This window comes from Gobius niger (assembly GCF_951799975.1).
Source record: "Gobius niger genome assembly, chromosome: 1".
NCBI lineage: Eukaryota > Metazoa > Chordata > Actinopteri > Gobiiformes > Gobiidae > Gobius > Gobius niger.
In genome coordinates, this window is record NC_136852.1 from 75,748,283 (window position 1) to 75,762,498 (window position 14,216).

The following is a 14,216-nucleotide window of genomic DNA, read 5'->3' on the forward strand; positions in this document are numbered from 1 at the left end:
TTTCGATTAATTGCACAGCCCTAATATTATGGATAACATGATCTACTGTTATGTTGCTTTACAAACCCCCAAAGCGCCCGTTTGGTCTGGATAATGTTCCGGATCGATGCCTCGTGTGAACAGGGCGGAAAGAGGAGGTGTTCGCTCCCTCGTCCCGGGTCAGAGGTCTCGAGCTCCGGCTGCAGATCCTGAGTTTCCCAGACGTTTTTTAAGTCACATGTGAAGTTTAAACCCCTGAATGAACCGGATGTTGTGTCTGAGCGACTGAGGCGTCTGATGTTCTTCTGTCCAGGACCCAAAGATGGGCTTCGGGATGGCGGTGTCGGGGGGGCGGGACAACCCCAACGTGGAGAACGGGGAGACGTCCATCATGGTGTCGGACGTCCTGCAGGGGGGGCCAGCGGACGGGCTGCTCTTGTACGTACCGGGATCAGAGGAAGAAGCTGTTATTTCACAAACTTTCTCCCATTTCTCTGATGATGATGTTTTTCAACCAAACGTTAGCTTCATGCTTTACGATGTGGCTTTTCTCTCCCCCTGTGCCCCCCCCCCCCTGTGCCCCCCCCCCACAGTGAGATGGACCGGGTCATTCAGGTCAACGCCATCTCCATGGACAACGTGCCTCACTCCTTCGCTGTGCAGTCGCTTCGGAAATGTGGCAAAGTGGCCAAAATCGTAAGTAACAAAAAACAGATGTTTCCCTTCATTTCTGACGGGAAACCAGAACGATCTAAATTATTTCTATTTGATAAATGCCAGAAAAATGAGAGATCGAAATGTTTTGTTACTTTCACAAAGTCAGGAGTTCACAGACACTCAGATTCCTGTCCCTTTAAACAGTTAAAGCTCAGGTCTGGTTCCTCCTTGGCTGTGATTTCCAGACTCTTGAAGGTTCAGGTTCATTGGTTAAAGAGGGGGTGTTCTGCTTTAAAGAGGGGGTGTTCTGCTTTAAAGAGGGGGTGTTTTGCTTTAAAGAGGGGGTGTTCTGCTTTAAAGAGGGCGTGTTCTGCTTTAAAGAGGGCGTGTTCTGCTTTAAAGAGGGGGTGTTCTGCTTTAAAGAGGGGGTGTTCTGCTTTAAAGAGGGGGTGTTCTGCTTTAAAGAGGGGGTGTTCTGCTTTAAAGAGGGGGTGTTCTGCTTTAAAGAGGGCGTGTTCTGCTTTAAAGAGGGCGTGTTCTGCTTTAAAGAGGGGGTGTTCTGCTTTAAAGAGGGGGTGTTCTGCTTTAAAGAGGGGGTGTTCTGCTTTAAAGAGGGGGTGTTCTGCTTTAAAGAGGGGGTGTTCTGCTTTAAAGAGGGGGTGTTCTGCTTTAAAGAGGGGGTGTTCTGCTTTTGTCAGTCCCATAGCACCAGTCTATATCCCACTACAATGATGACAAACCTTCTGTTGGTCTGTAAATGCAGTAAATTAGAATAACTGCCTTGTATAAAATGTCTCTCTCAAAATGGCTGTAGTGAATGTCTTGAAATAGGCCTCTGTCTCTTTAAGAACCTCTGAGCCTTTAGACACGCCCCCTCCACACGCTGTCTGTGGCATCAGTGGGGAGGGGGTTCTGCTGAGGAGCAGTGGTTGGTTACTCGGCTGGTGACCAAAGCTCGGAGGCGTCTCCAGGAGGTGGGGGCGTTCCTAGGAGGACTCAGGCAAACCTATCCCTAAAATGGCCGCCATCAGCCAAAAATTCAACAAAAATGTGACAAAAATTCAACAAAAATGTGACAAAAATTCAACAAAAAATCAACAAAAATTCAACAAAAATTCAACAAAAAAATGACAAAAATTCAACAAAAATTTAACAAAAATTCAACAAAAATTCAACAAAAAAATGACAAAAATTCAACAAAAAATCAACAAAAAATCAACAAAAATTCAACAAAAAATGACAAAAACCTATCCCTAAAATGGCCGCCATCAGAGTTTTTACAGATTACTCAGAAATACGTGAATGTGCCAAGGCAACACTTCAGCCATGTTTGTAATGAGTGGGGGGAGGGGCTGGTGCACTTCACTAAATACACGACATCATGAAGAAAGAACTCTATGTGGAGATACTGAAGTTAAAGCTCGGGGCAGATGTTTCTTCAAATGGACAATGACCCAAAGACAAACTGTCACAAAGTCCTGACCTCAGTCCAGGTTAAATGTATCAGAGCTGAAAAGGCATAGGCACACAAGGCGGCTACACATGTGTCTCAGTGACACCAGTTCTGTTTGGAGGAAATGGACCAAAACTCATCAACTATTGTGAGAAGTTTGTGGGAGAAATATTAATGACATGTGTGTGAACTTTTGGGTCTTTGCGGGGTCTTAGATCATTACAAAGGTTTTACAGGCGAGTGTGGAGATGTTCAGCTCCTTAACATCTTCAGTTTTAATGTCACAGTATAAAAAGGACAAAACTTAACCCATACGATGCTTCTTCTATGACTCAAAAGCCATTCACAAATAATGACATGTTTATATCCACGTGTGAACAGTAGTTTTGGGCACCGTAATTTTTTTTTATCCGATACCAGCGCTTTAACGATACTTTTCCCAAAACCGATACTCAAATATTTGTCGTCTAGAACCAGAAACAGAACAATAATGTAATTTACTATATTGGGTTCATCTCCAATGTCAAGAAATGTGTGAAAGATTTAGAATAATTTAGTTAAATATGGGGGAAAATTGAAAGAAATTGCGGCAAAAATAAAGAAACGAGGGGGGAACATGGGATTAAACCGAGTACAAATGGGTGAAAATGGGAAAAATTTAGGGAAATAGGCAAAGCTTGATTTGTAAATTAGTATTTTCAGGAACACTTTTGGTCAGATGTGATGGATTCGGGGAACAGGCCAAAACATTTGCCGGAACACTCTCGTTAAACACCGGATCCCCCTTAATATTCCCCGGATCCGTTATCCTGAAAAACTGAGAATTGGGGAAATGGAAATAGGGAAAACATCAGTAAACAAACAAAGAAATAAAGAAAGAAAGAAGTGTAAAAGTTTTCTCTCTCATTCTTCTGGAATTTGACAAATATTTGTTCTATTCTAGTTAGGGCTGCAACTAACGATTATTTTGTAATCGATTAATCTATCGATCATTTTTACGATTAATCGATTAATCGCTTTTATTTTTTCAATTTTTTTTATCACATTATAGCTTAAGTCGCGCTGTTTAAGGAAGTGCTGATGGAGTTAACTAAAGGGAAATGTTTTTTGAAGGCTCTATTCATGAAATTGACATTGAACAAACCACTACAGACCCTAAATATAAAATCAAAGTAGGTTTTCATCAAAAATACTACATTTTTTTGGTCATTTTTGCTCCATTTTAGTCTGTGTGAGCCAGAAAACGATTAATCGATTACTAAAATAGTTGTCGACTCTTTCAATAATAGTTTAGTCGTCGATTAATCGATTAATCGTTTCAGCCCTGATTCTAGTTGACCTGAAAAAGTAGAAGTTGGTTTCATGTGACAGTGAGACAAAAATGCAAATGTGTCTTTATAAAGTGTCCCACAGAGTTTGAATACTGAGTCGGTCAGACGGGTTTGCCGAGTCCTGCCCGGCTGGAGTTTTTGTTCTGTTTGGTGAATGTTTCCTGGTGGATCGAGAGCCGTGTTCCTCCTCACAGACTCCCCTCTGTTCCCCTGTCGACTCTCAGACGGTGAAGCGTCCCAGGAAGGTTCCCGTCCACTCCCTGAAGCCGCCCCCCTCCCCCGGCGCCCGCAGCGAAGACTACCCCCCCACGCACTACTACGACGCCGACGCCGACAGTGCCTGGTACCGCGAGCAGAGGGACCCCTCCGAGGAGCGCCGGGGCGGGCGGGGGCGCAGCCGGGACAGGCGCTCCCCCAGCCCCGACAGGCCGCGGCGGGACGGCAGCCGGGGACGCGCCCTGGACGCCAGCGCCGAGCGGCAGAGGTTCCCCAGCCGAGGACGCAGCCCGGGGGAGGGCTACGAGCGGGACGGCGGCGGAGGAGGAGGAGGAGGAGGCGGGGTCAGAGGGAGGTACCGGAGCAGGGAGGGGCTCAACGACCCCTCCCCACCCGCACGAGACCTGCAGCCCCTGGACAAGCCCATCAACGTGCTGCTGGTCAAGAACCGCCCCAGTGAAGGTGACACACACACACTTATACACATACGTATCCTCGCTAGGGCTGCACCCATTCCAAACAAAACCTAAACTCCATTCTTCTGATCATTCCGAGCAGATAAGGGCCCATATCAGAAACATTCTCTTTGCTCTGTCATTCCTCAGTAATCCTGACTCCGCCCAGTCCATGGACAAGGACCGGTCACCACAGACAGACCTGTAAAAACAAAACCCCCACAGTCGAGGAACAAGATCATCCCACCTCCTCCATGTCCCGGGCATTAAAGGAACAGGCCAGCGTGTTTCCACACTGAGATATGTTCTTACCTGAGCTGTGACGAGTTCTTTAGGACCTGTCTGATCTTCAGTCACGTAAACACAGCGCAGACGGCGTTAGCATTTAGCCTCTCCCTCTCTCCTCTATAGCTCCAAAACAGGTCAAGATAGAAGCTACCAAGCTCTTCCATGTCACATTTTTGTCATTGTTTTGTCTTTTTTTGTCATTTTTTGTCATTTTTTTGTCACATTTTTGTCATTTTTTTTGTCTTTTTTTGTCATTTTTTGTCATTTTTTTATCAAATTTTGGGATTTTTTTTTGTCACATTTTTGTTATTTTTTGTCATTTTTTGTTATTTTTTGTCATTTTTTGTCATTTTTTTGTCATTTTTTGTCAATTTTTTATCAAATTTTGGGATTTTTTTTTGTCACATTTTGTTATTTTTTGTCATTTTTTATACATTTTTAGGATTTTTTTTTAAATTTTATGTCACATTTTTGTCTTTTTTTTTTGTCATTTTTTGTCTTTTTTTTGTCATTTTTTGTCATTTTTTGTCAGTTTTTTATCATTTTTTGTCATTTTTTTTCGGCAAATTTTCATCACATTTTTGTCACATTTTGTCATTTTTTTTAGATCAAATTTTTGTCATTTTTTTCTAAATTTCTTGTGACATTTTTGCAACTTTACCAAGCTCTTCCACGTTTCCCCTATTTAAATATGGTTACGTGAAGTGTTCCACTACAAAGTATAATTACACACAATTAAACAATGTGGATTTTCTAAGCGGATAAAAGGGGGGACTATATTGTAAGGCGTAATAATACCAGGAGTAGTTTGGCGTCCGCACAGTAAAGTGAAGATTACTGCGCGGATTTCGAAACTACTCCTGGTATTATTACGCCTTACTAACTCGTCAAAGCTAAGGTAAGAACATATCTCAGTATGGAAAAACGGTGGCCTGTTCCTTTAAATTCGTATCAGCTCAATGAATTAATGACGTGTTGACTCAGTGACTGCCAGAGCATTTTCAGATCAGAGAGCTCCCACAGCCAGAGGGTTTTCAGGAGTTTTACTGTTTTTCAAGACCCACAGAAAATGTAGGTCGAGGTCTATGTCAACATGAAACCCGCCAAAAGAAAAATTAGACTCTCTTCTTTAAAGGGCTGCAACGATTATTTTGTCATCGATTAATCTGTCGAATATTTTTACGATTAATTGATTAATCGCTTGGCTGTGAATGAAAAAAAAAAGTCATCACATTAAGCTAAAGTGGCGCCGCTTGAGGACGTGTTGATGGAGGAAGCTTAAAGTAAATGTTTGTCGGAGGCTCTTGGCGCTAATTCTGCTTCTGAGACACAGACGGATATTTATGAAATTTACAATGTACAAAACACTGCAGACACTTACTGTGAAAAACAAAGTAGGTTTTCATCAAAAATACTACACTTTCATGTCATTTTTTCTCTATTTGAGTCTGTGTGAACCAGAAAACGAATAATCGATTACTAAAATAGTTGTCGACTATTTCGATAATCGATTAGTCGTTTCACCCCTACTTCTTCCATCTCAAAAAAAGTTTATTTGTACCTCTTTCCATTCTTTAGTAATCGTCCATAGAAAATTGGTGAGGTGAGTAAACACCTCTGTTTGCTCCCGCCATCCGTAACCTGGGTGTTATTTCTGACAGCGGTTTGATCTTTGATAAACAGAGAGGTGCAGTTGTGAAATAGAGCTTTTACCAGCTAAGGCTCCTCAGTAAGATCCAGTCCTCCGCTCTCTCCACTGGCTCCCGGTGGCGTTCAGGGCGGAGTTTAAGGTCCTGATGTTTGTTTTCAAGGCCATCAATGGTCTGGCCCCGGCCGACCTCGCCGAATTAGTAACGGTCTACGAACCAGCCAGAACTCTTCCTCCTCTGAACACACTCGTCACTCCCAAGCTCAAATACAAAAGGTTTGGAGGCCGGTCATTTGCTGTGGAACGCACGTCCGGTCCAGCTTCGAAACATCGCAGAGCTGAGTGTTTTTAAATCACAGTTGAAGAAACATCTTTTCAGAAAAGCCTTCGATACAAAGCCACCGACTTGACTGCTGTTTTTATGTGTGTTTGTATTTATTGTTGTCGACTGTGATTCTTGTTTTTATCCTGGAAAGCGCCCTGGGACCTTCTGGTTGTTGTTGGGCGCGACATAAATAACATTTGATAGATTGATTGATTGAAATCACCCAAAATGCTGGTTTCTGACCAAAAAGCTGAGAAAACTAATCGAGCAAAACAGTGTCAGTGATCGCAGCAAGAGCAATGCTGCCGCCTAGTGACTCAATAAAAGAACTACAACTAAGATTTTAACGCCAGACATGCTCAAGGCTTTGCTGCAGCCATTCCCATTGAAAAACTGAATTGACGTCTAGAGCCGTCATTGGCAGTCAATGAGTTAATGGGCCTAAATCAGGCAGGTTTTAATATAATAACGTCAAACCCTGGAGTTTTCCCTGAGACGCCATGTTTTTGTTTCCCTCAGAGTACGGCCTGCGTCTGGGCAGTCAGATCTTCATCAAGCAGATGACCAGCACCGGCCTCGCCGCCAAGGACGGGAACCTCCAGGAGGGAGACATCATCCTCAAGGTACTCCTCGAGAGCAGCCGTTCAAAAAGACAAACGCTCAGTTAACCCCGCCCTCACTGAGCGCACTGTCTCCAGTTCCACTTTACCCAAATCCAAAAGCTGACAGCCTTTAGGCCAGTGTGACGTCTCGTTTGAAAGACCAACAAAGCTGATCAAAACGTCTTTGTTTTTGTCACATGTTTGAAACGTTTTTGTCGCATTTTCAGAGTTTGTTTGTTGTGTTTTGTGTTTTGTTGATGCCGGTGTTGTGTAGGGATGGGCACCGTTAAACAGTACCTACTTGGTGCCGACCGAAAAGCACCGGTCGGGGGAGCTAACAAAAAATATAAAATTCTTTCGGTGCCAGTTTTCGGTTCTTTGTCTAAAAAATGCACGTATGGCAGATAAAGAGCCGCTTCAACGCAAATGAAGCGAAGAAAAGCTACATCTTTATATAGCTATAACTCACAGGCCTCTTCAGACTTCACAAGACGCGAGAACTGGAGCATGAACTGGCCTTAAAGCAAAGCTACAATGCACTAAACTTCTGTAATAGAGATGGCAGAGCCGCGGTCTGCGTCAGGACTGAGCCAGGTCTAAACCAGGACTCCGGTCGTAAAACCCAGAGCTAAACTAAACCAGGACTGAATAAGAAACTGTAGTTTTTAGGCAAATTGAAATTAAAAACCAAGCCGTGACAACAAGAGACGTGTTTACCTTTAACGACAGACCCGGAGGCGGAGCTTACGTGCTGTTGGGCAGAGCTTACGTGCTGTTGGGCGGAGCTTACGTGCTGTTGGGCGGAGCTTACGTGCTGTTGGGCGGAGCTTACGTGCTGTTGGGCGGAGCTTACATGGTGTTGTTGAGTGGCAGAGTGAGCGCTCACACCATGTGAGGATCTTTGACTTGTGGAGCTTTCGCTTCGTCAAAGTGCAGTGAGTTTAGAAAAGTTTATCTGAAAGAAACCGTGTCCTGATGTGGATCTGACTCTGCAGCTCAGGAGGGAATAATGTCCTTTCTCTCTTTTATCTCTGCTTAAGTGGAAATTCTGCTCAAAACACGAGGTTCCAGGCGACGCTGCTGCTCCTGTGTCGCCTCTGTTGTGCTGTTTTCGGTCTTTTTCCTGAATGATGCTTTTTATACACGTTATTTTTATTGACTTAAGACAACATAGGTATCGAAAAAAGTACCGTTTAGGCACCGGAACCGAAAAGCAGGAATCGTTAAAGTACTTGGTATCATGTTGTGTGTTTTGGTGCAGATCAACGGCACGGTGACGGAGAACCTCTCGCTCCACGACGCGGGGAAGCTGATCGAGAAGTCCCGGGGGAAACTGCAGCTGGTGGTGCAGAGGGACCAGAGGCAGGTCCTGGTGCGGATCCCCCCCCTGGCCGACTCCGACTCCGACGACGACGGTGAGCCCCCCCCCCCGACCCCCCCGTGTGACCGGCGCCCCAGGCTCGTGTTTACCTGCGCTCGCTGATGCTAAACCCAGTGTTAATCCCAGGGTCTCCGCGGGGTCTTAGATCATTACATGGGTTTTACAGGCGAGACGCAGCAGGTGAAGCTCAGTGTGGAGATGTTCAGCTCCTTAACATCTTCAGTTTTAAAGGGACTATAAGGAGTTTAAAAATGTTAAAATTAAGTATTTTCCTGCCCCTACATGTTCCAGCCATGTCCTAATGTGTAGAATGAGCTCAGACCTGTTCACCACAACTGCCTCTAAAATCCTGTACGGTCACTCAAAAATGCATCACTTCGGCCCGAATTGCCGTCATGCACGAGCTTAATATAGAAGCTGCAGTTACATATATGGCCAGAGGTGGCAGTAGTGAGTATAAAATGGCGAACTTGCTTCCAGCCCCTTTAATGTCAGAGGATAAAAATGATAAAACTTACTCCATACGATGCTTCTTTTATGACTCAAAAGCCATTCACAAATAATGACATGTTTATATCCATGTGCTTTTTTGTCGTCTAGAACCAGAAACAGAACAATAATGTAATTTACTATATCGGGTTAATCTCCAATGTCAAGAAATGTGTGAAAGATTTAGAATAATGTTGTTAAATATGGGGGAAAATTGAAAGAAATTGTGGCAAAAATAAAGAAAAGAAGGAAAAAAATGGGATTAAACCGGGTACAAATGGGTGAAAATGGGAAAGAAATAGGGAAAACATCAGTAAAAAAATAAAATAAAAAAATGTAAGATTTTTTACAGAGGGATTTTTTAATAGGTCTATTAATCTATCTAGTCTATTTGTTTGGCACATTTCATGTACATGTACAACCCAATGTGCCTCACAGCAACACCAGACACAATAAAAATACAAGAAAAACAAGAAAATTACATAAAAAATACATTTAACAATATATATGTATATTGTATATATTAAAATGTGTTAAAATACAAAAGCTAACATATATAGCATAATATCTAATTCCCTTTTTTGTTCAGCTTTGAACCCAAAAAAACAGCAAAATGTCAAATGTTTTTAGCTTATTAAAAATAATAATACATCAAATTTGTACAGCGCTTTTTTGGACAGTCAGACACTTCACATGGGGAATAAAAACAAAACAAAGAAGGGGGTTTAAACTAAACAAAATATCCCAAATCTCTGAAAAATATTTCTTGCTAATAAGTCAACAAAATATAACCATCAATTTAAATCTGGGTCCATTATTTACATTTCGTCATGATGGCTATAATAATAATAATAATAATATAAAATATAATTTGGGCCATTTTTATGCACAAAATGTCTGACTTTCATATAAAAACATTAATGACAGAAAATGTGCAATACAGTTTTCCTCTTATTTCTATCAGTGATGTTCAGCACAAGTTTCAAATTGAAACCTCTTCATTTAAATGTTTTCCCTTTTCACCTGCAGCGTCTCGCCTTAAAAGCATCAAATTCAACATAAACCAAACCTAAATCAGTCGCACCATGTTTTGTGAAGAAGCATACTTTAAATCATGTTTGATTTGTGCGTTCATTCACACATTAGAATCTAAGGGACCGTGCAGGGCTGCCCTCTGTCCCCGCCTGTATTTGCGTTTTCGTCCACAGTCATTCACATTTTAAATCTAAGGGACCGTGCAGGGCTGCCCTCTGTCCCCTCCTGTATTTGCGCTTCTCGTCCACAGTCATTCACATTATAAATCTAAGGGACCGTGCAGGGCTGCCCTCTGTCCCCTCCTGTATTTGCGTTTTTCATCCACAGTCATTCACATTATAAATCTAAGGGACCGTGCAGGGCTGCCCTCTGTCTCCTCCTGTATTTGCGTTTTTCGTCCACAGTCATTCACATTATAAATCTAAGGGACCGTGCAGGGCTGCCCTCTGTCCCCTCCTGTATTTGCGTTTTTCATCCGCAGTCATTCACATTAAAAATCTAAGGGACCGTGCAGGGCTGCCCTCTGTCCCCTCCTGTATTTGCGTTTTTCGTCCACAGTCGTTCACATTATAAATCTAAGGGACCGTGCAGGGCTGCTCTCTGTCCCCTCCTGTATTTGCGTTTCTCGTCCACAGTCATTCACATTATAAATCTAAGGGACCGTGCAGGGCTGCCCTCTGTCCCCTCCTGTATTTGCGTTTTTCATCCACAGTCATTCACATTATAAATCTAAGGGACCGTGCAGGGCTGCCCTCTGTCCCCTCCTGTATTTGCCTTTTTCGTCCACAGTCATTCACACATTATAAATCTAAGGGACCGTGCAGGGCTGCCCTCTGTCCCCTCCTGTATTTGCGTTTTTCATCCACAGTCATTCACATTATAAATCTAAGGGACCGTGCAGGGCTGCCCTCTGTCCCCTCCTGTATTTGCGTTTTTCATCCACAGTCATTCACACATTATAAATCTAAGGGACCGTGCAGGGCTGCCCTCTGTCCCCTCCTGTATTTGCGTTTTTCGTCCACAGTCATTCACATTATAAATCTAAGGGACCGTGCAGGGCTGCCCTCTGTCCCCTCCTGTATTTGCGTTTTTCGTCCGCAGTCATTCACACATTATAAATCTAAGGGACCGTGCAGGGCTGCCCTCTGTCCCCGCCTGTATTTGCGTTTTTCATCCAGAGTCATCCACACATTATAAATCTAAGGGACCGTGCAGGGCTGCCCTCTGTCCCCTCCTGTATTTGCGTTTCTCATCTACAGTCATTCACATTATAAATCTAAGGGACCGTGCAGGGCTGCCCTCTGTCCCCTCCTGTATTTGCGTTTTTCGTCCACAGTCATTCACACATTTTAAATCTAAGGGACCGTGCAGGGCTGCCCTCTGTCCCCTCCTGTATTTGCGCTTCTCGTCCACAGTCATTCACATTATAAATCTAAGGGACCGTGCAGGGCTGCCCTCTGTCCCCTCCTGTATTTGCGTTTTTCATCCACAGTCATTCACATTATAAATCTAAGGGACCGTGCAGGGCTGCCCTCTGTCCCCTCCTGTATTTGCGTTTTTCATCCACAGTCATTCACACATTATAAATCTAAGGGACCGTGCAGGGCTGCCCTCTGTCCCCTCCTGTATTTGCGTTTTTCGTCCACAGTCATTCACATTATAAATCTAAGGGACCGTGCAGGGCTGCCCTCTGTCCCCTCCTGTATTTGCGTTTTTCGTCCACAGTCATTCACACATTATAAATCTAAGGGACCGTGCAGGGCTGCCCTCTGTCCCCGCCCTCCTGTATTTGCGTTTTTCATCCAGTCATTCACATTATAAATCTAAGGGACCGTGCAGGGCTGCCCTCTGTCCCCTCCTGTATTTGCGTTTTTCATCCACAGTCATTCACACATTATAAATCTAAGGGACCGTGCAGGGCTGCCCTCTGTCCCCTCCTGTATTTGCGTTTTTCGTCCACAGTCATTCACATTATAAATCTAAGGGACCGTGCAGGGCTGCCCTCTGTCCCCTCCTGTATTTGCGTTTTTCGTCCACAGTCATTCACACATTATAAATCTAAGGGACCGTGCAGGGCTGCCCTCTGTCCCCGCCCTCCTGTATTTGCGTTTTTCATCCAGTCATTCACATTATAAATCTAAGGGACCGTGCAGGGCTGCCCTCTGTCCCCTCCTGTATTTGCGTTTCTCGTCCGCAGTCAAACACATTATAAATCTAAGGGACCGTGCAGGGCTGCCCTCTGTCCCCTCCTGTATTTGCGTTTTTCGTCCACAGTCATTCACACATTATAAATCTAAGGGACCGTGCAGGGCTGCCCTCTGTCCCCTCCTGTATTTGCGTTTTTCGTCCACAGTCATTCACACATTATAAATCTAAGGGACCGTGCAGGGCTGCCCTCTGTCCCCTCCTGTATTTGCGTTTTTCGTCCACAGTCATTCACATTATAAATCTAAGGGACCGTGCAGGGCTGCCCTCTGTCCCCTCCTGTATTCGCGTTTCTCGTCCGCAGTCAAACACAAGCCTGGTCGGGTCGCCCTGTTCATCCGCGTTCCCGCCACATTGAGCGCCCCCTCCTGTGGATTATTTGAAACTGCAGTGATGTTTGTGAACGTGGTTGTGAGTGTGTCTGCCTGTGTTTCTCTCTTTCAGATAACAGTTCATATTTTTAGCTCAAGGCCGCCCGAGATTCTGCATGTATTTTACGGCCAGATGCAGTGACCGCACTAAGTGACCACTCCTCTCTCTCTCTCTAATCACACGCCGTTTTAACCCTTTAATTAACACTACACATTTAAATAAAGTTGAATTAATAAACTATTACGTGGATTATGTGGTTTCTCCAGTGCGGGTACCTCTGGTGGTTCTGCAGAGTCTTTGCTTCTTCTGCACATTGTGGTTCAGGGTCTTGTTTTATTATTAATGAGAGCACTGAGTATATTGTGGTTTTGTTGTGGTGTCCAAAGAACCGCATTATTGAATGATTTAAATGACCAGAAACACAATTGACCTTTCGCAGAGCCCCGCCCCCTTAGTTACTGTTGCTACGCCTGATAAACAAATGGTCAAACGCGACCAGCGCCACAGATGGCCCTGAGTGTCAGTGACCTTTTCTCGAGCAAAAACCTCCGTGAAATATTCAAAATATTAAACTAACGAAGGATAAAGTATTATTGACACGACAGCAAACAGACACAAACCTTATGATCTCTTCCTTAAATGCAACAGCGCCGCCTTGTGGGCCAGTCGTGCACTTGCACTGCCCGAAGCACCCTCTGACTTTTAGTATTTCTAAAAATAGAAACATTTCTGCGCTAAAGTTAGCTAACGCTAGCTAAACCTACAGGTGCCACAATGACCGTCAGCTACAGCCAGTTACCAGGACCCAGAAAATACACTGTACTTTTATCATAAAGGGAGATAAAATACACAGTACTTTTATCACAAAGGAGATAAAATACACAGTACTTTTATCACAAAGGAGACAAAATACACAGTACTTTTATCACAAAGGAGATAAAATACACAGTACTTTTATCACAAAGGAGACAAAATACACAGTACTTTTATCACAAAGGAGACAAAATACACAGTACTTTTATCACAAAGGAGATAAAATACACAGTACTTTTATCACAAAGGAGACAAAATACACAGTACTTTTATCACAAAGGGAGATAAAATACACAGTACTTTTATCACAAAGGGAGATAAAATACACAGTACTTTTATCACAAAGGAGACAAAATACACAGTACTTTTATCATAAAAGGAGACAAAATACACAGTACTTTTATCATGAAGGGAGATAAAATACACAGTACTTTTATCACAAAGGGAGATAAAATACACAGTACTTTTATCACAAAGGGAGATAAAATACACAGTACTTTTATCACAAAGGGAGATAAAATACACAGTACTTTTATCACAAAGGGAGATAAAATACACAGTACTTTTATCATGAAGGGAGACAAACACGTGAGACTGTAGGTTTGTTGTTAAAGTTACAGCTCCAGTTTGTGTAACGTTATGTGACTATCAGTAGCTAGGTGTTAGCATGCTAAGCTGTTAGAATGCTAAGGTGTTAGCCTAGCGGCTAGTTCCCAGTCTTACCTTAGAGCCGTCCACATTGTAGGCAGTGCTCAGGTCGTGTTTTTGGCTTTGGGAAGGAGAATAACTGGACTCCCCAGACCCCTGTGTAACTCCAACTACCTCCAACTACCTCCAACTACCTCCAACTACCTCCAACTACCTCCAGTTACCTCCAACTACCTCCAACTACCTCCAACTACCTCCAGTTACCTCCAACTACCACCAACTACCTCCAACTACCTCCAGTTACCTCCAGTTACCTCCA

At 43.5% G+C, this 14,216-nt stretch overlaps 1 protein-coding gene across 2 annotated transcripts in view; it reads left to right on the top strand.

Moving 5' to 3' along the window:
- LOC306980709 (tight junction protein 2-like) overlaps positions 1-14,216 on the top strand; it is a 72,008-nt gene that overhangs the window by 25,441 nt on the left and 32,351 nt on the right. For both annotated transcript variants that reach the window (XM_079580137.1, XM_079580138.1), the window contains exons 3-7: positions 293-417; positions 573-675; positions 3,645-4,098; positions 6,872-6,975; positions 8,216-8,369. In XM_079580137.1, the coding sequence (XP_079436263.1) occupies positions 293-417; positions 573-675; positions 3,645-4,098; positions 6,872-6,975; positions 8,216-8,369 (940 nt within the window). The remainder of the gene's footprint in view (positions 1-292; positions 418-572; positions 676-3,644; positions 4,099-6,871; positions 6,976-8,215; positions 8,370-14,216) is intronic.